Source organism: Zootoca vivipara, chromosome 8 (assembly GCF_963506605.1).
Source record: "Zootoca vivipara chromosome 8, rZooViv1.1, whole genome shotgun sequence".
Classification (NCBI taxonomy): Eukaryota; Metazoa; Chordata; class Lepidosauria; order Squamata; family Lacertidae; genus Zootoca; species Zootoca vivipara.
In genome coordinates, this window is record NC_083283.1 from 64,745,714 (window position 1) to 64,772,609 (window position 26,896).

A 26,896-nucleotide genomic window follows, 5' to 3' on the forward strand; every position below is an offset into this window, starting at 1 on the left:
CTGGGCACCACAGTTCAAGAAGGATACTGACAAGCTGGAACGTGTCCAGAAGAGGGCAACCAAAATGGTCAAAGGCCTGGAAACGATGCCTTATGAGGAACGGCTTAGGGAGCTGGGTATGTTTAGCCTGGAGAAGAGAAGGTTAAGGGGTGATATGATAGACATGTTCAAATATATGAAAGGATGTCATATGGAGGAGGGAGAAAAATTGTTTTCTGCTGCTCCAGAGAAGCGGACACGGAGCAATGGATTCAAACTTCAAGAAAGAAGATTCCACCTAAACATTAGGAAGAACTTCCTGACAGTAAGAGCTGTTCGGCAGTGGAATTTGCTACCAAGGAGTGTGGTGGAGTCTCCTTCTTTGGAGGTCTTTAAGCAGAGGCTTGACAGGCATATGTCAAGAATGCTTTGATGGTGTTTCCTGCTTGGCAGGGGGTTGGACTGGATGGCCCTTGTGGTCTCTTCCAACTCTATGATTCTATGATTCAATCACTGTAGTTCCTCATTATTTTTAAGTGGCTCTGTATAAATCTGAGGAAAGCCTGCTCCCTAGTGATGACAAAAGAGAATTTCACAAGTTAGTTTTTAGCGATCTGGAGATAGAAAGTAGACTCGCTCATGAAAGCAACAGATGGGCAATTATGAGTGGTTGCCCTTTGTATATTATATCTTAGCATAAGTTTCCTCCTTTTCCATCATTGATGTTATTAAGTGGTGTTTGGTGAATTGCTACAAATTTAAACTAGGCAACATATCCACACTAGTTTCACAATTATAAGACTTCATTGTTTCTGCTTATTTTTTTTAAATGGCCAGGGTTGGGTTGTGTGGAATAATTTTTACTCAAAGCACACAGAATTTGGATTTTCAAGGGCATGGAAATTGATCCTTCTTGGTTTTCTTCCCCAACTGGGTGTGAAGGGTAGTAAATATCTGGGACCATTGAAATGGCCAGGTAAAATCTGAGTAAGATGATGGGGTATCATTGACATGAAATTAACTAGGGCAGAACTCTTAGTTTTTTCCTTCCAAAGGTGCAGATAACTTTGAGGAGTACCAATCGAGGTCTAACCCCTTTTCATTCCAAGGTGCCTCTTACTTTTAGAGCCCTTGCCACCCCTAGAAGGAGGAGTCTAGCTGCTTAGTCCAAAAGCTGAGCAGTGTCCCATCGTGTGCCCACCCCCTGCCCCCCCCACCTACTAAAGATGGGGAAAATACATTCACAGTAATAAATTATATTAGGAATTGAAGGCAAAGAATGTTACGGTTGGGTTGCTGGGGAGCCTCCTTATTCCAGGAGGAAACTTAAAGAATGAATCATTTTGGGCTACTAATTGCCATTTTTTGACACAATTTAAGCTTCATGAAGTTGTCAGTGGAGTTGCCCTTTCTCTATTGAAAGGGTGGAGGAAAGAATTACTTTACGATGCTCCAGGAGAGAGAGCATGATTTTTGGAGTCTGGAGCAGCAGAAGGTACACAGCCAGGGCTTACCTTCCAAGTCCCGGACTGCAGAATCCGGGACCGGCAGCCGTGTGACACCGGAAGTTGCGTCGATGTAACTTCCGGTGTCGCTTTGCCCTTCTATGGGCACCAAAAATGGCCACCGCCGGCTTCAAAAGTAGCTTCTACACATGACCGGAAGTGCGTCGACGCAACTTCCGGTGTCAGCCCGCCCATCTATGGGCACCAAAATGGCCGCCGCCGACACAGGAAGTCGCATCTACGCACTTCCGGTCATGCGTAGATGTGACTTTTGAAGCCGGCGGTGGCCATTTTTGTGCCCATAGAAGGGCAAATCAGAAAAAAAAATGGCCACCGGCAGGAGAAAATAACGGAGAAAAACGGGAGACGAAGTGATAAAGGGGGACCACCGGGGAAAGGTAAGTAAAAACGGGGGTTTCCCGGGGAAAACGGGAGACTTGGCAGCTATGAGCCAGGGACCCATTCCTGTGGAACTTGCTAGTACAGGAAGGTTGGACCTTTCTGCTTTTTGAGGTGCATTTAAAGACCTTCCAGAAGTATACACTAACTGCTCCTGTTGGCATTTTAATTGCGATGTTCTAATTGTGGCAAACTGCTTTGGGTTTCCTTATTAAAAGAAGTTGGTGCATAAGTGAAGTGAACCGTTTCAAAGGCGACTCCGCCGTATGGGCAACTGCATATACAATTCTGATGCGTTTATGATGCCGTAACATTGCAAACTGGTAAATCTGTAACCAAACTGATTTTTGTTACCTATATATCTATGCATGCTCATTTCCACAGGGGAGGTGGGCTTGGCCTCGTCCAGGCGAGCGCAGGCTTTGGCATGCTCACGGCGCCCATCATGGAGCTCCACAACCAGAAAGGCTACTTCCTGCACCATGTCATCTTTGCCTGCTGCACCCTCATCTGCATCATCTGTATCCTCCTGCTGCCCGAGAGCAAAAACCAGAACCTGCCGGAGAACATTCCAGATGGCGAACATTACACCCGCCAGCCCCTCCTGCCGCACAAGAAGGGGGAACAGCCTCTGCTGCTGACAAACTCCGAACTCAAGGATTACTCTGGCCTCCATGATTCGGCCGCCGTGAACGACGGAGTGTCCGAGAGCGTCACTGCCAACGGGATGAAGGCGATATAGCTGGCCGGCTGGAGGAGAAAGCACTTTTGGTGAGGCAGTGCTTTCCACAAGAGGTTTACAGACCAGTGAAATTAAAGGGACAGATAAATGGGGGATTTGGACTCTGCTGCTAAAGCCACTTTTCGTAGGAATCTTTTGATTGGGGTGCAAATTGCTTTGGAACCAGTAATGGGGGGGGAATTCATCATCAAAGCAAACTGGCTGGAGACAAAACTGCCCGTCGGAACTTTTCTTTTCTTCCTGCCATGAAATGTTTCTATTTATTTTAATGATTCTCCCCACCATGAAGCACTTTATTCCCTTTTCTCCTTTGTTGACCACAAACATGAAGCCGCGTTGTTCTCCGTAAGAGCAGACATTCCAAGATAGAAATCATGAGATACGTTTTGCTTTTTATTGTCTCTTTGTGCTTTTGTTGGAGGAATGAAGCATCTCCTTGCTGCGACAAAGAATTCTTTGACTACTGACGTTTTAGGTTCAACCAATTTTCTTTGTCTCTCCAGATAATCCAGTCCTCCCTACTACCAGCCCGTCTTGCAGTTTACCTACTGTATAAGTGTGCATACAAAGCTCTCACTTAAAATTCCAACTCCGTTCTAGGCAGCAGAAATCGAGTTTGGTTAGTGAGCTGTAGTCTGTTTTTTAAAAAGCTGTTTTCTAAACTTGATTTAAAAGAAACCACTGCACAAGCAAACTATGGTTTTTCCAATGGAGATCAGGCATGTGGATTTAAAAGAGGAATGTGTCTCTTTATAGGGAATTCTTTCAAGTGTTTATTATTAGTAATAATAACAACAACAATAAGCAATTTCAAAATTCATTACTCAGTGGTAAACAAGGCTTTACCTAAAGTGGTTCTGACCTAACACAGGTTCTAGGGACTATAAGGTAGTGCTTTTTCTATGAGAATATTTCCAATTTGGGAAGGACTTGAACATGCTTGGTCCAGAAGTGGCTAGACTGGAAAGTTCTGTCTATCCCAACACTGGCTCAGCTGTGAGCCCTCCCTGTCCCCCAAAGACTGATTTTAACAGACTAATATGAGTGGTAAGCTGTTAATGAAATGATATGATAAATTAATGCTTCGGGTTAGGGGAAGAGGAGATGGGGAGATGGGGAATAATAAACCAAACAGGCTCTTTGGATGTTTAATGGAGACCAGAGTGGTTTCCTTATGAGATGTGTAATAGTGCTTTTCCAAGAATAGGTTTGCATATTATCAGCCGGCTGCCATTTTCCAACGTGAAAGCTTGTGGGAAATGGCCACTTGAAGTGCACCAAAATAAAAATCCCAAGTGCTCTTGTAGGATTTCTCCTCCCCCCCCCAATAAACAAATGCATTGGCCCCCTATGGTTCACTTGGCTGAAAACAGACGTCCCCTGATCCTAAATGTATTTAGACACCGTAATTCAACAGAGGTTGCTCCTGCTTAAAATGGGTTTAGGATCAGGATGTCAACAAAGCAAAAATAAAAAATAAAAAGAGCAACCCTCTTCCTTCCTCTTCCACCAAAAGCTAACAACGATTTAAATGTTCTTAACACAAACATATGTTGGCTGCTCAAGCCGTGTTTGTTGCGCAAGAGCCTTGCAGAGCCAGCTTTGTCCAAGGATGTTCTGGAGTTGCAGCTACTTTGCTTATACTTAACGGTCCCCTTCCCTCCCCATCCACTCAGACCATGCATTTGTGATTGCCCAGTGGTACAGCCATTTAAATGAGTGCAGCAGCCAGATGTGTGGTGACGTGTCACTTTGTTTGATGTACATCTTGCATTTGTGGGTGAAGGAAAGGGACTCTTTCCCCCCCGCCCCCGGTGTGCTTTCCTCCCTGCCGTGACCCTTCTTTGCTCTATATATTGTCTGTTAACTTGCTTGTGTTTCTTCTTTCTTCCTCTGCCAGGCTGCTTTTTGCATTCCTGCGACCAAGCCCACAAAAGCGGCTTGTAATGTAGCAAGTTGTGCAGCATTTCAGTGCTGGCTTTTTGCTAGGAGGGCAAAATGGGCCTGATCTAAGAGGCAAGAATGTATGTACTTGAGAAGAAAAAAAATGACGTTGTTGTAAAGCTGGTAACTTTCATACAGAGGATGAGACACTCGGGGAAAATTTTTCTCAAGCCCCGTTGAGGGAAAGACAACAACACTGAAATAATTTCCCCCCCTAAAGTACCACTGCTGCATTCACCTGAGTGGGACTTGAAAAAGTGCGAGCCCCATCTTTCTTACACTCTCTAATAAACTGTCTGGCTTCAACCACAAGAAAGGCCACTTTATTCCTCTCCATTCTTCTTTTATGTCGAGACTATTACAACCTTGCAGTGAAAAATAAGGCCTCTTTGAATTGTGCAGTATTCATGTGCCAAATTTGTGTAACGCCTTTTATATAATGCTTGTTAGCAAGCAACCTATCAGGAACATCCCTAGCATTTCAGTAAAATCTATGAAGTATAATTTTTTTTCGTTGTTTTTAAACAAGAGTGGGCCCCTGAAAAGCATTTTAGAGAGAGGCAGAGAGAGAATTTGGTTATGGACGTGCAAAAGGTCTAGGCCAACACACAGCACTTTTGCAATCCTTGTGGTACAAAACAGATTTTTAATTCCCCGTCTCTGTGCATATAGTCTTAGAATAGTGTAATGAATCATGTGGACCACATGCCAGCCTGTGGAGTTCATTGCATTTTAACACCATTAAAGTCTTTGTTGTGCTCATTTCTTTTGCCTGCTGCGCTTTCTACTTTCCTGTTCTGATGTGATGCTCCTTAACTTTACAAACATGCAAAAGCAAGAGAGAGGGAGTTTCTCAACATATTTAATGGACTATGTAAGGTGATGGGAGCACTTGGTGATATATATTTTTTTAAAAAGAATTATATAAAAATTAATCTTTTGATTTTTCTCCCCTTTTATTTATATCGTTGGAAACCTCACTTTTTAATCAATTTCCAGCTTTGAATTTTGTTTCCAGCTTATTTTACAGTTTTCCCTTGGTCCAAAAGCAAATGTTCATTTCCCTTCGCAATACTACAGTACTTTTGCTGAAGATACTTTAAACATTCTTTTGATAGCGCCCAGTACCTCACGGTGCTTAACAGATTCAAACCAGCTTTCGACGAAGGGACAAGATTAGCACTAACTTACCATCCGAGCAAAGAGCACTACTGAATTTGCTGCACTACGGTCCTGTATAACTTGTGAAAAGTACTTCTCTAATGTCAGGTGCTCTGTTCTGGAGGTCTCAAGCAACCAAGGTTTCTGGAAGCCCCGATATCTCCATAGCATGTAGCTGAACACAGCTCACCATCTAAACCGGTTGCAAGTTATTACAGCCTTACCGTAATGTGATGTTGACATCTGTACTGTGATGATGACATCTCCATAGGAACCAGGAATTTCTGGACTGCCCTGTTGTCTGCTCCTCACCCACATATCCTTTGTGTCCTTAAGACAGGCCTGTCAGCTGCATATCGAAGCTTGTCAGCCATTTGAGTTGGCTTTCTGTTTTCGCATCTAGGCCACAGTCCTCATTGTGTAGGCATTATGTAGTAGGCCTCTACATGCAACAAGCATGTGCACACTGCCAGAGGGTTGGGAGTTTGACAAGCCCATCTTTGAGGAAACACTGGTTTCCATTTCACTTTTTAAGGCTCTGCAACAGTGTACAAGGGAGGCAGGCAATGATTCGTGGAAGGTTGTAATAATAATAATAATAATTTATTATTTATACCCCGCCCATCTGGCTGGGTTTCCCCAGCCACTCTGGGCAGCTTACAACAGAAAAATGAAATAAAACAATTAAACATTAAAAGCCTCCCTAAACAGGGCTGCCTTCAGATGTCTTCTAAAAATCTGGTAGCTGCTTTTCTCTTTGACATCTGATGGGAGGGCGTTCCACAGGGCAGGCGCCACCACCGAGAAGGCCCTCTGCCCGGTTCCCTGCAACTTGGCTTCTCGCAACGAGGGAACCGTCAGAAGGCCCTCGGCACTGGACCTCAGTGTCCGGGCAGAACGATGGGGGTGGAGACGCTCCTTCAGGTATACTGGACCGAGGCCATTTAGGGCTTTAAAGGTCAGCACCAACACTTTGAACTGTGCTCGGAAACGTACTGGGAGCCAATGTAGGATCTTGTAGGGGCACCATTGACCATAGTGTGCACATTGTTCGGTGAACCGCCCTGAGACTTCCAGGTATAGGGCGGCATATAAATTCAATACATTATTATTATTATTATTATTATTATTATTATTATTATTATTATTCAGCCTGCAACCAGTTAAGTTTTGCACTTTACTGCAAACCTCTGCTTTGAGCAGAGATGAAAGGGAACAACTGTGTACATCACAAGCCTTTGCCGGGAAATAAATCAAGAAAGAAAGCATCCTCTGTTGCACAATCTTCATCTCTGCTTAAAAACAATCTACCTCCTGGCTGGTCCTAGTGAGTTCTTCCTTAGCAGGAAAAAAGGCTGTTCAAATATCACCCTCATACGAGAGAGGGAACCAGACCATGCAACCATGCCTTCATTGGTAGTGTTTTGTTCCTTGTTCCTTCTTCAGATAGTCCCCTTCATAGTCCGTGAACACTCCATTAAAAGTAACACTTTGACATTGGCCATGTCCGTCCCTCCTTTGCTGGTAAACACAAGGGAAGAGTTCATGGGGAAAGGAAGACACTAGCAGTCACTGCAGCCTCAGCCTGTAGGAGTTGTGGTTTTCAGTTGCCTCTACTGACTTCTAGCCATGACTGAGGTGAAGGAGCTGAGTGCTTGAGGACATCTTGTCCTCAGGTCAGTTTCCGCTATGCTACCACAAGCCATACTAAACACGTCAGTGGGGCTGTGCCAAAGGCTGACTCAGCCTATAGCAATGCGACTAAAAGACCAGCTTTGGCACACATGCTGGCAGATGACCATGGTTGCGGCAGGATGACGACTGAAAGGTGTTGATTGCCAGGTGATTCTAGATGGACACATAACATTCAGTACTCTTCATAGGAACCCATGGAGTGGAGGTCAAGAACCAAGGCAGCCAGTCATCCCAATTAAGTAGTTGCCAGGTCTGAAGATAACAGAAACCTCACCTCGAGTTCATCCTAATAGGGAAAGTACTAGTAATCAACTACAGTCATACCTTGGTTCTCGAACGCCTTGGTACATGTACATTTTGACTCCCGAACGCCAAAAACCCAGAAGTATCCCTGGTTTTCAAATGTTATTTGGAAGCCGAACGTCCGACACGGCTTCCGCAGCTTCCGCTTGAGTGCAGGAAGAGACTCCTGGAACGGATTAAGTTCGACAACCAAGGTACCACTGTATAGACTTCAGCCATTTCCCCATTTTTTTCTACGTATGAGCCAAGATTGGTCAGTTTGTCTAGCTCAGGCATGTCCAACAGGTAGATCGTGATCTACCAGTAGATCACTGGATGTCTGTGGCAGGGTAGATCACCAGCTCCCCCCAAAGAAGCTAAAAAACGTTGGCTCCCCTAAAAAAAAGCTCAACATCTTTGCCCTGCACCCCTAAAAAACGGGGCTTTCCTCCCTAAAAAAAGCTCGGCGTCACTTTCCTCCTCCCTAAAGAAGCTCAACAACTTTGACCTGAACCCAAAAAAGGGGGTAGATTTTTTAACTCTGTGAGTAGATCGCAGTCTCTTGGAAGTTGGCCACCCCTGGTCTAGCTTTTTCAGTTTTAAATTTAGCACTGAAATATTTTACTTAAAACCCATTTTTAATAGCATTAATCAGGACTGATTTTTTTATTTAGGTTTTCTGTATCCGTTTCTGTTACCAAAACACTATAAAGATGGGGTAGAAAGCAGTTGCGATGATGTATCCCCTATATGAGATGGGGATGTTTTGAGATACAGGCTGCCTTATTATTATTACCAGTTGGAAGTATTTCATTTATGTTGCCACTTCCGAAAGCCAAATGAAATTTGGGGGGGGGGAGATCACCCTACTCAGAAGTGCCATTATAATGAATTCTGAATGTGATGTCAAGTTGCATCTGTAGCTGGGACAGAAAGAAACCAGTTAAGCGTGGCAGATCTTCCACACTTCATTTCTTTTAAAAATGTTAACGAATCCTCATTTTTAAACGTACTGTGTGAAAACATTTTTTTGAGAATGGAGTAGCGTGCTTATGTCTGTAGTGGGTGAGATTTCCTTCCCCTTTCCCTCAGTTTGATGAAATTCTACTGACTAATCGTCGTTACTCTACAGTTCTTTTTTTAATTAAAATAAACCACGAGTGCTTTGGTGGTGCTTCGTAGCACAAGCTTAAAAGTAAACTACTGAAGAACCGTCTTCAAAGCTAAATGTCTGCATGATGTCACATCCATTGTACCTGCTGAACAACTTTGTATGTAAACGTACAGGAATAAAAGACATTGCCCCATTAGAAAAAAACAAACCCCACACTCGTCTGTCTTGCCAGCGGCACACTATCAACCTCTCTGCTCAAAAGCTCCTTTAGGCAGGTAAAGGTAAAGGGACCCCTGACCATTAGGTCCAGTCGCGGACGACTCTGGGGTTGTGGCGCTCATCTCGCGTTATTGGACGAGGGAGCCGGCATACAGCTTCCAGGTCATGTGGCCAGCATGACAAAGCCGCTTCTGGCGAACCAGAGCAGAACATGGAAATGCAGTTTACCTTCCCGCTGTAGCACAGCCTATTTAAATAGTACCTATTTATCTACTTGCACTTTGATGTGCTTTCGAACTGCTAGGTTGGCAGGAGCTGGGACCGAGCCAACGGGAGCTCACCCCGTCACGGGGATTCAAACCGCCAACCTTCTGATCGGCAAGCCCTATTATTTTTAACTGAAATATTTAAATATACCTGTGCCTAGTGTCAAGGCAGCTTAAAGGCATCCATAAAAGCGTGTTAAAACATTAAAAATCATGTCACACATTAAGACCTGCTCTCTCCACTGGATCCATCCCATCAGTTCTAAGTGTTGTAGCTCACTAACCGAGTACATGCAATCCTGGTCCAGTCTCCAGCATCTCTGTGATATGTCTGGGAAAGGCATCTAGACTGAGAACCTACAGTACCACAGCCAGGCACTGAACACAATACTGAGCTAGAGCGGCCCCACAGCTTGGATTGGGCATAAGGCTCCTATCTCATGCTCCTATCAAAGGTGAGCCACAAGGCACTGTCGTTCCTGCAAAACGCCAACCTATTAAACTTGTCAAACCAGGAGAGCATTAGTCTTCATGACTAGTATCTCATTAAACTCTCCTCCTGCCTCCATGCTCACACAGGAGAACTTCCCGTTTGGGCTGTGCACTTCTTGCACTATTCATTTGTTTAAAGCAGCCTCCCCCCCCAAAAAAAAAAAATTTAACCTGCTGACCTCTAGCTGTAGCTGGGACTACAGTTCCCATCATCCTTGGCCACTGGCTATGATGGCAGTAGCTGGTGGAAGTTGTAGTCCAACTACAGGCCACTAGGTTGGAAGTGCATTTGAACCATCTCTCCAAATACATGCTTCAGATTGACCATCACCAGGGGCACCAGGCCTTAACGGGTCTCTCGGAGGTTACATCCGAGGTCTTGTGAGGCCTCCAAAACGATTTCCAGTTTCTACCTGAAATCGCGTTCAGGGGCCTGGCAGGGCTTCCGACGTCCTCTGGGAGGTTGCGTTGGGGCTCCGACGCGACTTCCAGTAGAAACTGGACCTCGCGTATGAGGTGCTAAGGTGCATTGTGGGTGCCAACCCCTCCCTCCAAAAAAAATGTGGGTGTTCTGCCACCCAAGGCCCCCTAGACCTGGTGCCTATGGACTTCAGTTTACTAATGCTCAGATGCTATAGTGGCTCCAATAGTTTATTCCTGTTGTTCTTGTGGGAAAGCAAGATTACCTCCCTCTCATTTAAAGAACAAAACAAAACCCACAAAGAATAGGGAACTTAACAGAAGCACAGCAAGAAGCACTAAATGACTCCACTAGATTCATGCCAGCAGTAGTTCCTCTTACAGATGCAACTCAATATATTTACTCCTCCCTAGTTAAGACAGGGCTGCAGATGAAGCAGTAAACCTGTTATGGGCCATACCATTTAAGACTGTAGGGGAGGCTCACATGATTGAATGTTCTCCCTACAATAAAATGCAGTGCTTCCTTGTACAGAGGAAACTGGCAGTCAGCCCTTCTCCTTGCCATGTGGTTTTTGATAGGTAGGGATTTGTTTTTCTCAAGATTACCGAATTTCCTGAGTCCCCCATGGTTGAAGTGGTACTGCCCTGGAACAAGTTAGCTTCATAACACACTAGAAGTGAGAAGGAAGCCATAGTGGGAAGTGCAGAGAGAGAGATATTGTGTTATCATGTGTGTAGTTCCCAGTACATCCAGTAGATGGCACCCTCAGCCAAACCTTACAGCTTCTAGGACGGGTACAAAAAGCAAAAGTTCACTCAGTGACAGAAAAAAAGCATGTCATCCCATTCATTATTTTAGAAACAAACAAACAAAAAACATAGAAACAAAAATGCAGGCATGCTACAACGATGCAAAGCTAAAACTTGTCTGGAAATATTGTCATTTCCTCCTTGATTCGGTTTTCCACAAGTAGTATGAAGCTGCTGTCTGTATTTTTAATATTATAGCTGACGAAAATCTGCTTTTTAGTCTTGCTGGCTGAAAGAAAAAGAGATGCAAAGACTGAGCAAAAAAAAAATGAAGGAGCTAATGTTGCAGCAGTAATGAAAAAGACATACCCAGTTCAAATCTCACAGGAGGGTTGGCAAGTGGTTAAGGGCAGGAGGAGAGAAAATAACCTAATGGCATCTAAAGTAAGCTACCTGCATTGTTGTTGGCATCCTTCTGTCTCAAGAGACAATGGAGTATGCCTCTGGGGGTGAGGTCAAACCGCTGTGTTAGAAGCACGAAAGTGACCTCCCTGGGGCGCAAGCCTGGGCAGTGTGTATGGAGGTCCTGGGCTGCCCAGGAGACAAGACCCCTCTCTTGTCCTCGCTGATGTGGTCCAAAGGCAGCAGAGCAAGACGTTTGGCACCAGCTTGGCTGCAAGAGTTGCCGGAAGGAGGCGTACAAGGCGCCATCCAACCACCTTAGGGACTCCACTCCCGATTTGTGTAGCAGAGGTTTAGGATCAGTTTTCCTTCTCCTAGATGGCTACCTTCCCAGGTGGATCTGCCCCTCGCTTCCCTCTGCAGCACGTTCAGAAGCTGCTTTCTTGACCGTTGGACACAATATTGTTCTCATCCACTCAATTTGCAGGAGCCTCACTGAGGGTTTGAGATCCATCAGCTGCCCTTAGCTGGACAGCCCAAGCTATTTCCTAGGTGTGTCCACTGTCGCATGCTGACAGCTTCTTGGAGCCACAGGTGAGAGCTGAGTGCAGGATGGGAACCAAAGGTGGGCAAACTACCCCAGGAGGAGCCTGACATTTCCCCCAGCAGAGGTACTTCCCCTCCCTTCCCCTAACACCCCATACACCCCCAAACTATCTGCATAACTCAGAATGAATATGATGTTTCAAAAAGAGCCATAGGCTTATTTCTCTTCAATTGTGCTACAGGAAGACCAGGGAGCTGTTTTCAGCCTGAGGGCCACAATCCCTTCTGGGGGCCACCACATCCCTGTGCCAAAAGTGGATGGAGCAATGGATATAAATGTTAAGCTTTGGACAGTAAAATCATTTCTACACATACCCCTCTATATCCTCCATCTAGGCAAGCAAGAAGCATAATCAGAGTCCAAGGACCCATTCCAGCCAGACAAATATACTCAAGGCAGATGCAAAGCAGGGCTGGTGAAGGGTGAGATCTAGGTAGAGGGTGCATACCTGGGAAGAGTCCCAAGGGCTGGCTAGCGGGGGGCACATTTGACCTCCAGGCCTGCAGCTCCCTGCCCATGTGTCAGGGGCAGGCCAGCAATAAATCACACTAAGTGGAGTTAACTCTTTATTCAAGGATGCAAGATCTGCTCAGGAGTGTCAGGCCTAATGAGCACAGCGACTCTTCTCGGTAGGGCTTGCCCCTTTGTGGCAGTTGCAGAGATTAAGGTCCCCCCACCTTTCCCCAGCTCCTCCCCAAGTTCTTCCCAAGCAATCTGAGATTGTGCCAACTTCTCCACCTTCTTTGTGTCTCTCCTGTTCTGGTGGACCGGGAGTGGCGGGGGCTACAGTAGGAGGGGGAGACTCATCTCTGCCTCTTGGCCTCCCTCCTCTCTTGCTTCCACCTCTGCCTCTGATTCTGGACTTCGCTCTGCCACAGACTCTCCCAGCTCACTAAGCCCTCTTACCTCTTCAGCTTCTAAACTTCCTCCTGCTCCCAGTCTTCTCCCTCTGGCCCACCACCAATCTCCAGGCTCTAAGCCTTTTTCCCAGCTGGTGCCTCCCACCAGTCCTCTGCATCCAGCCAGACCATGGCACTGTGTGGCAGGTTTAAAGGTGCACACAATTACGTACCTAATTTTTGGGCTAGTGAATTGGAGGTGCTGTTGGAGGAGTCGCCAAAGAGTAAAGTAGATGCTGGAATGGAGTCCTGGAAAGGAAGCAAAAAGATGTGGTGAGGTTTTTCTCCACGCTCCAGAAGTGACTCTCTTCTTATCTCATAAATATACGAGAGAGAGAGCACAAGAGATGCTTGGATCATGGCAAGTTAAAACAGATCACAGGCACAAGTAGAGCCATCAGAGCCTGGCCTAGAAAAATGTTTCCATGCTTCTTAAATAGCTGCAGAAGACAACTTTAAAAGTCTGTCCTCTTACTGAGGTCCAGCTACCAGAGAAACCTGGTTTTGGAGGGAGGTATACAGAAGTATTTTACTCAGCACTTTAATACATCCCTGGTCTTCAACCAGTGGCTTGCAGCTTGATCTAAGGTGTGTCATAACAGGAGCATTACTGCCATGCAAATATGTGCAAAAGATTAAGAAGCAGGGCCCCAGGTGTGTGTTTAGGTTAAAGTTGGGTCCTGTGTCTGAAAAGGTTGAAGATACCTGTACCTGCTATATATCATTAAGCAGAATCCAACAGCAGTGCCACAATATCCCTTTTGGGCTGGAGTTATGTCACTTCTGTGCTACACCTGCCACACAAACCCATTCAAGATTAGCTGGAGAAGGACTCATTCACTCCCTGGCTACGGAGTATTTTGCTTCGTATCCTACTTAAGGAAAGCTCAGCAAGCAGAATTCAAAATAAGCAGAGCTCAAGAGGAACAGGAAAACGCCTGTGGTTCCCACAATGGCCAGAAAGGGGGTGGGGGGGAATTGCTTGTAATAACTCTTGGGCCTGTAATGTCAGAAGAGAAACTTGCGGAAGAACCACTCAAGCAAACTTCACCTGCAAACTAGCCAAGGGTGTCTGACTGAACCCAGGAAATGAATCTGCCTTCAAATACGGTGAATGGGAAAAACCATTACATATCTAAGAAAGGGAAGAGGGGACATGGTGGTGCAAAAGCTCCTCGTTCTTTTTGCATTTCATATCCCTCTCACCTCCCCTACATCTTGCAGCTCCCACAACCGTGTGTGTGTGTGTGTGTGTGTGTGTGTGTGTGCGTGCAGTGCTTTTTTCTGGGGGGACACGGGGACACATACCCCTAAGCATTTTGTGAATCTAAGTTTGTCCTCATTGAGGGGCAGTGTATCAATATGAGTAGGAAAATGAGAGTACTGTACCCCTAAACATTTTAATAATAATAATAATAATAATAATAATAATAATAATAATAATAATAATAATAAAAGCAGTTTGTGTGTGTAATGAAGTGGACCACGAACCACGAAAACTTATACCTTAATAAATTTGCAAACACCCCATGCACTTGCCTTTCCCCCAAAGGATCCTGGGGATGCTATAGTTTGTTAACTGTGCTGGGCTCTCTAGTTTGTTAACAATGCTAGGAATTTTCCCTCTGCAAGGGTAAACTACAGCTCCCAGGATCCTTCGCGGTGTGTGGAAGAGCCATCTGCTTTAAATGTCTAAAGTGTCATCAGCTGCGCTTTCCCGATCTTAAAACACTCCCATTAGTTGATCCTACTAGGAGAATTCTCCGGTGGTTGTGGACATCATCACCATCATCAAAGCCTCTGCATGCTTTTCCCGGGAGAAGGAGAAGCCCGATTTGAACCCGGGGAGGCTTTTCTCCGCGCGCGCACTCTCCAGATCGGGTAGCACCACGGCTCTCCTTTCCGTTTCCAGCCTGCAAAGAGGGAGGCCAGTGGCGGGACGGAGGGGACTAACGAATCTTTAATTGCATTAGCCATCAGCTGCAGCAATAAAACAACAATGTGATATACAAAGAATGGAAATAAAAAGTCACATTATATAAAACACATTGTAGGGGTTTGAATCCATAGTCAAATAGTGGGTCTTATTCTAACTGCCCCCAGCTACAAACCTTGCAACCGTGCAAGCCAGAAGGGCATGCGCCACCGATCCGGGACTGGGAAATGTGAAGTTGCAACGCATCCTCCCCGTCCCCCGGTCCCTCACCCCCACCCCACCCCTCCAACACCGGGTTTCAGAGCATCCGAGAGAGAGGACTCACGCGCGGGGTGCACATGGCCACGGCCAGGTTGCCGAGCTGGGGCCCTTCCCCGACCCAGAGGAAGAGCGAGTCCCGCAGGCGCATGGCGTGGAAGTGCACCAGCTGCTCCGACAGGCGCCCGCAGAAGTTGTGCACCGAGATCCGCTCGCCCTCCGCGGCCACAGCGGACGCAGCCGAGACCGGCTCGGCGGCCTCTTCCCCCGGTTCCGGCAGCTCCTCCATTGCTGCAGTTCAGCCACAGCCGCAGGCAGGCCAAAGCAAGCGATCCCCGAGCGCAGCCCAGGCCCTTCCGGCAAGCTTTTCGCTTTCAGTTTGTCAAAGGCGGCCAAGTTGGGCTCGACTCCCCTTTTACATATACTGTACGTATGTGCCCGTTCAGACGGCGCTGAAGGGCAGCTGGTTTTAGGGAGGAGCTCGAATCCACCCTCCTTTCCTTTTGTCGCAAGGCCAGGATAATGGGAGCTAAAAAGTATTCACTGTTTACAGGGCCAGATTTAGGTTTGATGAGGCCCTAAGCTACCGAAGGCAATGGGGCCCTTTATATGTCCAGCTGTCCTTTGTCAACAACAAATAGTCACTGATTTTTTGTGTTGAATATATGCTATATGGTCATTTATGGACCTAAGAGGTCCACACACAACACAAAAAGCCGTATGTAGGTTTTATTTTATTAGTTTATTTGACAGTAAGAGCTGTTCGACAGTGGAATTTGCTGCCAAGAAGTGTAGTGGAGTCTCCTTCTTTGGAGGTCTTTAAGCAGAGGCTTGACAGCCATATGTCAAGAATGCTTTGATGGTGTTTCCTGCTTGGCAGGGGGTTGGACTGGATGGCCCTTGTGGTCTCTTCCAACTCTATGATTCTATGATTCTATGTTTTTATCTTATATTTTGGAAATGTACACCCTGTTGTTGTTTTTCCTTTAAAATTTATTGGGGCCCCAAGAGAGTGGGGCCCTAACCAATAGCTTGTTTAGCTTATACGTAAATCTGGCACTGACTGTTTACTATTATATCCTAATGGATAATTGCAGTACTTTTTTTCAAAAAAAAAATGTTCAGGGGTTCTCTCATTTTATAGAGAGAAAAATCACCATTTTATAGTTCAAAGTGGGAAAAATAAATACAGTACATGGACAAAAGTACAAAGATTCATAAAATGTTTAGGGGATATGCGTACCCCTGTGTCCTCCCCCCCACCCAGAAAAAGCACTGGATTATTGAATATTGCTTTATTTCAGGGGTGCATAACCTGACGCCCTTCTGATGTTATTGGACTACATCTCCCATCATCCCTGATCACCGGCTATGCTGGCTGGGGCTGATGGGAATTGTAGTCCAGAAACATCTGGAGGGCCACAGGTTGTGCATCCCTGCTTTATTTGATAAAAAGTTGTTTATTTTAAAGTTATTGTGACTTGGGTCAGATTGTTATGTGTTGGAAGCAACCCAGAGTGGCTGGGGCTACCTAGTCAGATGGGTGGGGTACAAATAATAAAATTATTACTATTATTATTTCCAGTGGGGGGGGTGAGGTTTGCAGCCAGGTGAGGTCTCCAAAAACAAGGAAAGAAAGTGTGTTTGTGTCATAGGCTTTATGGACTTGCTAAAGTTCAGATGCGAGCAGCTTTGAGTTGCATATAACCCTCTTTCCTGAATATACCTGCTAAGCAGAAAATGAAGATGAGATCATAGATTTCCTAAGTGTCTGGACTAGATGCAAATCCAGTAGTTAAATGTTCACAGGAAGGTCTAAAGTGTGGTTCTGACTGTGCTTGCTGTGGGGTGTGTGCACTGTATTATTTTATGCAATGAGATCATCTGAACATAACCCTGTATGGGAAGTCTTAAATGTCTGGCGTTTCGTTATGTTTTTATATTCTGTTGGAAGCCGCCCAGAGTGGCTGGAGCAACCAGTCAGATAGGTGGTGTATAAGTAATGAGTTATTATTATCATCATCATCATCTCCAAAGGTGTTTTGCAGCAGAGTTCTAATTACACAAGAAGTACAGGTCCAGTTAAAACAACAACACCCCAAAGCTGAATGCTTTTTATTAGACTAAGCCTAATGAGCATTTTCGTGAGCAGAAGGGAAAGTAATGGAGAACACAAAAGACTGCTCACAACTTTGTGACATTCTGGTTGGCCCTAATAGGGTATCACCCTATTGTGGTTTTTCAGTTTGTCCTAAGTCTGTTTTAATGAGAAGCTCAGTGGCAGTTCAATGGGAATTACTCCCTAGTAAGGCAAAGCCCCTGTGTGCAAAGATATACATAGTTAGAATACACCTAAGCCCAGTTATTTCCAGGGACGCGAGTGGCGCTGTGGTCTAAACCACAGAACCTAGGGCTTGCTGATCAGAAGGTTGGTGGTTCGAATCCCTGCGATGGGGTGAGCTCCCGTTGTTCGGTCCCTGCTCCTGCCAACCTAGCAGTTTGAAAGCACGTCAAGTGCAAGTAGATAAATAGGGACCGCTACAGCGGGAAGGTAAACGGTGTTTCCTTGCGCCGCTCTGGTTTGCCAGAAGCAGTTTAGTCATGCTGGCCACATGACCCGGAAGCTGTCTGTGGACAAACGCCGGCTCCCTCGGCCTATAGAGCGAGATGAGTGCCGCAACCCCAGAGTTGTCCGCAACTGAACTTAACAGTCAGGGGTCCTTTAGCCTTAAACCCAGTTACACAATCCACTGCATAGGTATGAGCTGGAAGTGTGCACAGGATTTCAGATCTTACAAGGAAGTAAGTTGTTCTGGGTTCAGTGAGACTCAGTTCCTGGAAAATGTGCATTGGATAACAGCTTTAATCTGGTAACTCGGCCGTCGCTTTTCACAAAGAATGGTCCCCCTCCCTTTTTTTATTAGCTACCGCCCACCAAAGATCTAGCAAAATATGACTCACTTTTTAAGACCTCTTAGGTTAGCCATGCTGTAGTTCAGACCACCTTGCAGCCTAACCTACCTCACAAGGTTGATGTGAGGATGAAATTGATTATACGGTATATATAATCTGTTTGCTTGCCCACCCACTGCTTTGCTTCCTTTCCTTTAAAAAAACGGGGGGGGGGAGAGCTGCAACAAATCAATTGGTTCTGTGGAACATCTCAGGGTGTAAATGTCAGACACGCACCAACGACCTAGAGGAGTGATTTCTCATCTGACCACTAGATGGAGGATATTTCTTATTCCTGTCTGGGGTCTCGTGCCTGTTATAAATATGAATGAGGCACCCGGGAGTTGCTGATTCAACTTTTTCTCTGTTCTTGTGTGCTGAATTTAAAGGGAAAACGTGTCTATTTTAAAATGTACCCTTGCTTGAAAGAACAATCCTGTAAAACCGGCACTACACAGACCTAACAGGAATAACGTAACAGTTATTTCTGCAATCTCGATCCTCCTTTTTCTAGTGGCTGTGGTTTTGAGAGTTGCCATGATTCAGAAATTCACCTCGTTCATTGTGACTTTTTTTTAAAAAAAATGCAGGGATGTGCCTTCATGTACATTTGTGCAGAGAAAATAAACAGAGCTTGCATGTGTGAGATATCCAGTAGGATGGGAGGGGGAACAAGCTGCTCTGCAGAACAGGGTGTAAACTCCTGAGTGGTGGGTGCTCTTCAAGCTGGCTGGCGGTCCATACTAGAGGTCACCAGCCCTTTTCATGTCCAGGGGCACATTTGGAAATCTAAGAAACTCAAGGACACCACAAAATACCTATTTCACAGAAGTAAAAAGCTGGGGAGACCCCCACCCCAAAAACACAAAAAACAAAACATCAACACTCCCCCTAATAAATAAAACTGACAAAAGGAAGCCCCTCCCCCCCAAAAAACCTGTCACAGACCCAACCAAGAACAACAAAAGCAGGGAGATAAAAAAATTCCTTCAGTAGCACCTTAAAGACCAACTAAGTTTATATTTTGGTATGAGCTTTTGTGTGCATGCACACTTCTTCAGATACACTAGAAACAGAAGTGTCAGACCCTATATATATACAGAGGGTGGTGGGGGTGCGTGGGAATGGGAGATGGGCTGATGGGAGTGGTAAACCTGTAGATGGGTGTTAATGGCTGCTGATGGCTGCAATTAGTCCTGGGCTGAGGTGCTAAAGAAAGCTTGATCATGCATAATGAGATAAGAATCCGATATCTCTATTCATCCCAGGTGCTTCCATGGTTTTAAGCTTGGTAATGATTTCCAATTCAGCAACTTCCCTTTCCAGTCTGTTCCTGAAATTTCTCTGTAATAAAACAACCACCAGACTTAACATGGACACTGGTACCAGAGCCTGCAATAAACCCAGATGCCAACTTTGCTGCCACATACACCCGGACAACATCATTACTGCTTTGAGATCTTGTATAGAATGTCCTGGGAGATTGAAGTGTTCTCCTACTGGTTTTTCAGTCTTATGGTTCCTGATGTCAGATTTATGTCCATTTATCCTTTGGCGTAGGGTTTGGCCTGTTTGTCCAATATAGAGAGCTGAAGGGCACCGTTGGCATTTGATGGCATACACAATGTTAGAAGATGAGCAATTAAATAGTCCTGAGATGGTATGTTGGATGTTGCTGGGGCCAGTAATGATGTTGTCCGGGTGTATGTGGCAGCAAAGTTGGCATCTGGGTTTATTGCAGGCTCTGGTACCAGTGTCCATGTTAAGTCTGGTGGTTGTTTTATTACAGAGAAATTTCAGGAACAGACTGGAAAGGGAAGTTGCTGAATTGGAAATCATTACCAAGCTTAAAACCATGGAAGCACCTGGGATGAATAGAGATATCGGATTCTTATCTCATTATGCATGATCAAGCTTTCTTTAGCACCTCAGCCCAGGACTAATTGCAGCCATCAGCAGCCATTAACACCCATCTACAGGTTTACCACTCCCATCAGCCCATCTCCCATTCCCACCCACCCCCACCACCCTCTGTGGGGTCTGACACTTCTGTTTCTAGTGTATCTGAAGAAGTGTGCATGCACACGAAAGCTCATACCAAAATATAAACTTAGTTGGTCTTTAAGGTGCTACTGAAGGAATTTTTTTATTTTGCTTTGACTCAGACCAACACGGCTACCTACCTGTAACTAAAAGCAGGGAGAGTTCATTTTAAATGAAACTAAAACACTGAAAGCACAAGGAGTCTTAAGGGACACCAGGAGAGTATTTGAGGGTGCCATAGTGGCAACCTAGCAGTTCGAAAGCATGCCAGTGCAAGCAGATAAATAGGTACCACTGTGGCAGGAAGGTAAACGCCGTTTCTCTGCACTGCTCTGGTTTCACCAGAAGCAGCTTGGTCATGCTGGCCACACGACCCAGAAAAACTGTCTGCGGACAAACGTCGGCTCCCTCGGCCAGTAAAGCGAGATGAGCGCCACAACCCCAGAGTCGTTTGCGACTGGACTTAACTGTCAGGGGTCCTTTACCTTTTTAGTGCCCATAAGCAGTGCTTTTCCCCCTGGGGGTACTAATGATATGCAGTACCAGCACCCCTTTTTTAAAAAAAGAAGAAGAAAAGCACTGCCCACAAGCACCCAGTTGGGGACCCAACCACTAAACCAGGGGTAGGCAACCTAAGGCCCGTGGGCCGGATGCGGCCCAATCGCCATCTCAATGCGGCCCGCGGACAGTCTGGGAATCGGCATGTTTTTACATGAGTAGAATGTGTGCTTTTATTTAAAATGCAGCTCTGGGTTATTTGTGGGGCATAGGAATTCATTCATTTTTTTCTTCAAAATATAGTCCGGCCCCCCACATGGTCTGAGGGATGGTGGACCGGCCCATGGCTGAAAAAGGTTGCTGACCCCTGCACTAAACCAAAACAGCTACGTTTTTTTTTCCTCGCAGGGGAAAATGTTGAAAGCAATTTACTGTACATAGTTTAATAGCTACTGGCTGAAAATTCCTGTTAAACTGGGTTGGCCTCCTAATGGCTGGAGAACTCAGGTTTGAGAACGAGATGCTCATCAGAGCATGGAGAAAGTCACTCTTCGGACTTTGGAGGAAGGGAGCCGAGCAATTTGAATGGAGGGGTGTAAATTAGTAGCTGAAGTCGAGTGGGGGAGGGGAGTTCGTTGTTTTTTGAGATTCTGCTGCTTGCTGTATGTAGGGTACCTGTTTCCTCCCACTGTGCTCTGCTCGCACATGTTTAAATAAAGCAAAGACCCCGTAGGTCCTCAGCGCCTTTTTCATCCCGGCTCGCTGGACCTTCACACCAAGTGGAGAGCACGTACTTATGAGAAGTGGACTTCGGTTCTGGAAAAGAAAGTTTGGGAGGCTATCCTTGCCACCCTTGTTAAGAGTTGGGGAGCTTAGCCCCACCCATTCTTGCTATTGTACTCTTGCCGCATTTCTCGGTCTTGTGAGTGAACAGATTTCTACAGAGGGGTCATTGTCTAAACCCAAAGAACCAGGAGGCTACACAAGTTACAGCACTTGCAGTACCCTCCCACACACCCATCAACAGATGATGACTGTTGCCATCTTTGATGTACTGGCCACCTGTTGAAATGCTGGTCACCTGTTTTGTGGTCAGGAGAGGGGAATGGGGGACTGCTTTGAATTCAGTCCCTGTTCCTCCCTCCCTCCAACTGGCGATCAGTGCGGTTGTTAGGGGTACTAAGATAACCTATAGAAAGGAAATAAAGTGCTAATGATGCCATCCTACACAAGTCTGCTCAGACACAAGTCATGCTGAGTTCAGTAAGGCTTGCTCCCAGGTAAGTGTCAGGAAAAGGCCTACTTCTGAGTAGGACCCTGGCAGAGACACATGCCCGGCTGACATGTTCTCCCCCTCCTGGGCGATCGTTCGGGAGCTTCATAAGCGTTCTCTAGCCCGAACATCACAGCGACTGGTGCCAGAAGATACCAGCACACTTTAGGGATCCGCAGAGGTTGCGCAGGAGCGTTAACAGAATTCAGTAGCGCAGCATATTGGCTAATCTACTTTATTTACATATAAACACACACGGAGCTCTTCATCATGGCTCCCTCTCTCTAGCTTCACAGACAGCAAAGAGAGAGAACAAAGGAACAACAGTCCCACTTAGGAACACAGTAAGACAAACATCCTGTCTACGTCACTTCCACTCTGTGGAATGGAAACATATACAGTCATATGACAGACAACAAACGTATGGCTGCACACGGATGAATCTCCCAACAGTAAGTAGGTACAGGGTTATTTATTCATATTGAATGTTATATACTGCCCTATACCCAGAGGTCTCAGGGTATCACAATATATAAAAGATCACAATATATAAAATCAAAATAAGAACAATAACACACACACACACACACAAGAGTCACATTTTAAAAGGGTATAGGATGTCAATCAGATCAACTAAAGGCCTGGTTAAAAAGAAATGTTTTCGCCTGGCACCTAAAGGTATATAATGAAGGCGCCAGGCAAACTTCCCTGGGGAGAGCATTCCACAGACGGGGAGCCACTGCAGAGAAGGCCTGTTCTCGTGTTGCCACCCTCTGGACCTCTTGAGGAGTTGCAGCATATGTAATACTGCTATTACTTAAGTCAGAAACCACTTTTACGATATATGTCCGGAGAATCCGACAGTTCTGACTGACCTGGATAAAGCCGATGACTTTACACAATCACTTTTTGTGTCTGGTATTTGAAGATTGTAGCCTGTGCGTGGCGAGGAAAAGACAGCAAAATTAATTTGGTCTGTAAGTTGATTTTCAGCCAACTTTCGAAGAGATGTCTTTTTTTCAATGTATGCGAGAAATAAGACAATTCTATAATTGGACATAGCAGCTATGCTTCATATTCTCTGCTTTTAAGCAAGGGAAGAATGCAGCCAAGAAAGAAAAGGTTACAGGGTGCTGGGTGGCAGAAATCCTGTTTTAAATGCAGGTTGTTTCCAAGACTAGGCTGGTTGCCTAGGAAACTGCAGATGAAGGTGGAATCTGATGGCCTGTATGGCCAGACTGAGCGTCAGAGCTGTGGGAAGAGTTTCAATGAAGGAAGGAAGGACGTCCCTGTGGAAGTAAAAGGAGACCTCGAAAAAGGGAAGTGCAACAAAAATTGAGAACCATGAAGATTTATTGCCTAACGGAATTTTAAAAATGTGCATTGGAGAAACAATATCAGTTTAAATACCAGTGGAATATCTCTTTTGAGAACAATGAGGAAATCAGTATTGAATATGATGGAGCATCTTCTCAACATACGGTATATATGGAAATAGTGTTTAGTGTTTGTTTCCTTTTAAGAGCACATTCCATTTCCAATCACTTCCCCCAGAAATAGGGGGAAAATTAGGATCTTTTAAATGTGACTCTGCTGATGGCATTCAGAAAATTAAACCCGTTCCATTTTTAATGGGATAGAAAAGGGTTTGGTTTTTATTGATTCTGTTAAGATCTAATAAATAATAAATTATTTCTGAGCCATGTCAAATTTTCTGAGCCAGGTCAAACTGCTCAAATTTTCTGTTTGTCTTTTCTGTTATTTTTAATACAATATTAAATAGCAGAATTTTTTCAAAAAATATTTGTTGTTGTTTAGCCGTGTCTGACTCTTCGTGACCCCATGGACCAGAGCACGCCAGGCACTCCTGTCTTCCACTGCCTCCTGCAGTTTGGTCAAACTCATGTTCGTAGCTTCGAGAACACTGTCCAACCATCTCGTCCTCTGTCGTCCCCTTCTCCTTGTGCGCTCCATCTTTCCCAACATCAGGGTCTTTTCCAAGGAGTCTTCTCTTCTCATGAGGTGGCCAAAGTATTGGAGCCTCGGCTTCAGGATCTGTTCTTCCAGTGAGCACTCAGGGCTGATTTCCTTCAGAATGGATAGCTTTGATCTTCTTGCAGTCCATGGGACTCTCAAGAGTCTCCTCCAGCACCATAATTCAAAAGCATCAATTCTTCGGCGATCAGCCTTCTTTATGGTCCAGCTCTCACTTCCATACATCACTACTGGGAAAACCATAGCTTTAACTATACGGACCTTTGTAGGCAAGGTGATGTCTCTGCTTTTTAAGATGCTGTCTAGGTTTGTCATTGCTTTTCTCCCAAGAAGCAGGCGTCTTTTAATTTCGTGACTGCTGTCACCATCTGCAGTGATCAAGGAGCCCAAGAAAGTAAAATAACTCCATTTCTTCCCCTTCTATTTGCCAGGAGGTGATGGGACCAGTGGCCATTTTTAATACAATATTTAATAGTAGAATTTTTTTAAAAAAGATATGCAACCTAAAAATTGAAAGTGATGGGCTACAAATTGTATTAAAGTAACCCAGTGTTTATTGTTTATACAATTTTCTCCATCTGGTAAGGCAATCCAGGAGCATTTTAAGGTGAAGTGACTCAGGCTTTGACTATATGTTATTTCCCTGAGACTGCCTCTAATTGAACACAATCAATTTATTTCTGAGCAGACATGTATTGGCTTATACTGTGAGCTATGAGTTGTACTAATAGACAGTGCCATACAGCATTATATCCTTTGCCCTCAGAGGTCAGGCTTACCTTGAGGAAAGTGGCTGGAACCGCTGTCTTTAGCATATATGCCTCCAGCGTGCAAAGATCCGCCCAGCACCCCCAAATTTAGTTTAGTCCCCAAACACCACACTTAAAATCTATTTTGGAATGTATTTCTAATTACTCCAAAATGTGTTTCTCGCTTAGCATTCGTCACAAAATGAAGAAAAAATGCAGTTCACAGAATTCATAGTGTGTGCTCTATGCGGGTTTTTGCAGAAATGGAAAACTAAAACCGTGTGCTGAAACGCATGTGTAGTAGAGCCCTAAGTACTTAGTAGTTAGTCAAAGAAAATGCCGACAATCAGAGAAAATAAGCATATTTTTTAAACAATTTCTCTAAATGAATTTGAACTGTAAGTGATGGAATTAAAACTCAATTTGCAATGTTTCACTCCCGGCCTGCCGACGATGCGAGATCAGTCGTGTCAAAGGTGCCGCTGACCCTGCAGCCGCATAGCAGCTCAATACAATACGTAACATAATATTAGGTGGCCTCAGCAGCGAGCGCCTGGCGCCCCCTGAATTTGGCGTCTGGGTGCCCCGCACCCCTTGCACCTCCGGGGAAAGATGGCCCTGGATCTGCATTCTGGCAGTGGGTAGAGTCAAAGCATGTATACGCAGCCCATTCACACATACCTCAATGGGACTTACTCTCAGATAAGTGTGCAGTATTGTAGTATAAGGGCACTTCAACAATTTTGGAGATTTCAGTGAGAAATACTGAGGGAGAGGGCCTAATATGTGCAGGTCACAACAGCTTCAGTGTTAGTCAATGAATTGGCAAAACTATTTAAAAGCTTTCATTCAATAGAAAATTAACTGCTGTGGAGTAACTGGGCAGATTTCTTTTTTTTATATGAATTAGTTTTAATACAATATATATATATACAAATCCCACAGATTGACTGCATCCTCTAAGAAGGTGTGCAAAATGTGCTGACATCAGCTAAAAAAGAAATTAGGCCTTTTTATTACAGAAGCATTGTTTACTTATATGCAAATATATACAGACTTATGGATATTCATTAGGATTTATGTCTCTTTGAGATACCCTAGTTCTCTAGCCCTCCATCACGTCCAAGCAGAGAGGTCACGTCATCACTCCAAGCTGCAGAAATCAGAGAAGCTGGAATTGCAGCAAAAGGGTGTTAATCGCACCTTCCGCTCTGATTGGCTGCTCTGAGTTACCTGTCAACCTTAGCCCACCTGGGTCAAAAGTTTTTAAAAAGGGAATGTTGCCAACATTGTCCCTTGCCCTGGCAACCAGCTGTAGAGACTACCTACATCAAACTGCTATCATCCAGTAGTTGGTGCTGATTTGCCATAGTTTCCTGACTGGGTCTTTGTTTTGAGATCCATCCTTTATTTTCACTTTTCCTTCCATCTTTCACCTCGGCAATAGAATTTCCTTCCTTAAAAGATATTGGCATTCATCCCCTTCTACTTGCTGAGGGCAATATGTTTGTTACATTGCTTTCTTCTGCCATTCCACTGTCTGTTTTAATATGCTGGTTTTCATTGATTGCAGGCTTTCCGCTCCCCTCCCCCCACTTTCTGTTCAATATTCATCGGCAATGTTTTATTTCCAGCATTTGTGGCTGCTTTCTTTTTTTTCATAGTCAACCCTGCTCTCACTGCCACCTACTTCTTTTATGACTTTCTGGCTCACTGCCTTGCTGACCAGTTTCTTGAAAGTACACCTAAACGTACTTTTTCTGGGCTGAATGCCATCAACATTTATTTATTTATTTACGCATCCAACATAATGTTACATATCCCCAGTTTTTGGAACAATTCCTTAGCTTCCTCCTTCACCTTCAAGATCCCCCCTGAATGTTTTGATCAGGGGGAGCAATGGCACATCTCCACGACTAAATTACTGTTGCGGCCCAGTATTAACAACGATTCTGCTGAAGAGTAGTCTGGCCCATTTGAGATTTCCAGGATTTCTTTTCTGCCGGACATGACGTCGTATTTGAGGCACAGAGCAACACCAACTCCAGCATGTCCTTCCTACAGACTGTCTTGCCAGAGTGGTGCATGCTCTAGTTATCTCCCGCTTGGACTACTGCAATGCGCTGTACGTGGGGCTACCTTTGCATGTGAACCGGAAACTACAACTAATCCAGAATGTGGCAGCTAGACTGGTGACTGAGAGTGGCTGCCGAGACCACATAACACTGGTCCTGAAAGACCTACATTGGCTCCCAGTATGTTTCCAAGCACAATTCAAAGTATGTATTGGTGCTGACCTTTAAAACCCTAAAC

The 26,896-nt window shown here is 45.0% G+C and overlaps 2 protein-coding genes across 3 annotated transcripts in view; one reads left to right on the forward strand and one right to left on the reverse strand.

Moving 5' to 3' along the window:
- The window catches only part of SLC22A23 (solute carrier family 22 member 23), a 93,338-nt gene extending 88,007 nt beyond the window's left edge, over positions 1-5,331 (forward strand). For both annotated transcript variants that reach the window (XM_035126383.2, XM_035126384.2), the window contains one exon: positions 2,268-5,331. In XM_035126383.2, coding sequence (XP_034982274.1) covers positions 2,268-2,625 — 358 coding nt within the window. In that variant the 3' untranslated portion in view covers positions 2,626-5,331. The remainder of the gene's footprint in view (positions 1-2,267) is intronic.
- A 5,639-nt stretch (positions 5,332-10,970) lies between these two features.
- Positions 10,971-15,532, reverse strand: PSMG4 (proteasome assembly chaperone 4). The gene is made up of 3 exons (XM_035126382.2): positions 15,141-15,532; positions 13,053-13,128; positions 10,971-11,260 (listed from the first exon to the last, which is right to left on the reverse strand). Exons 1-3 carry the CDS (start codon positions 15,360-15,362, stop codon positions 11,139-11,141), a joined length of 420 nt encoding a protein of 139 aa, XP_034982273.2. The 5' UTR covers positions 15,363-15,532; the 3' UTR covers positions 10,971-11,138.
- Between the last annotated feature and the right edge of the window lie 11,364 nt (positions 15,533-26,896).

What these genes read in the sequence shown, in the direction of transcription:
- PSMG4 (XM_035126382.2), bottom strand. Translation starts at nt 15,362, where the DNA reads ATGGAGGAGCTGCCGGAACCGGGGGAAGAGGCCGCCGAGCCGGTCTCG. An exon ending in TGGCCATGTGCACCCCGCGC is followed by an intron (nt 13,129 to 15,140) that starts GTGAGTCCTCTC and finishes CTTCCTTTCCAG; the next exon opens with GACTCCATTCCAGCATCTAC. An exon ending in TTCACTAGCCCAAAAATTAG is followed by an intron (nt 11,261 to 13,052) that starts GTACGTAATTGT and finishes TTTTTCTTTCAG; the next exon opens with CCAGCAAGACTAAAAAGCAG.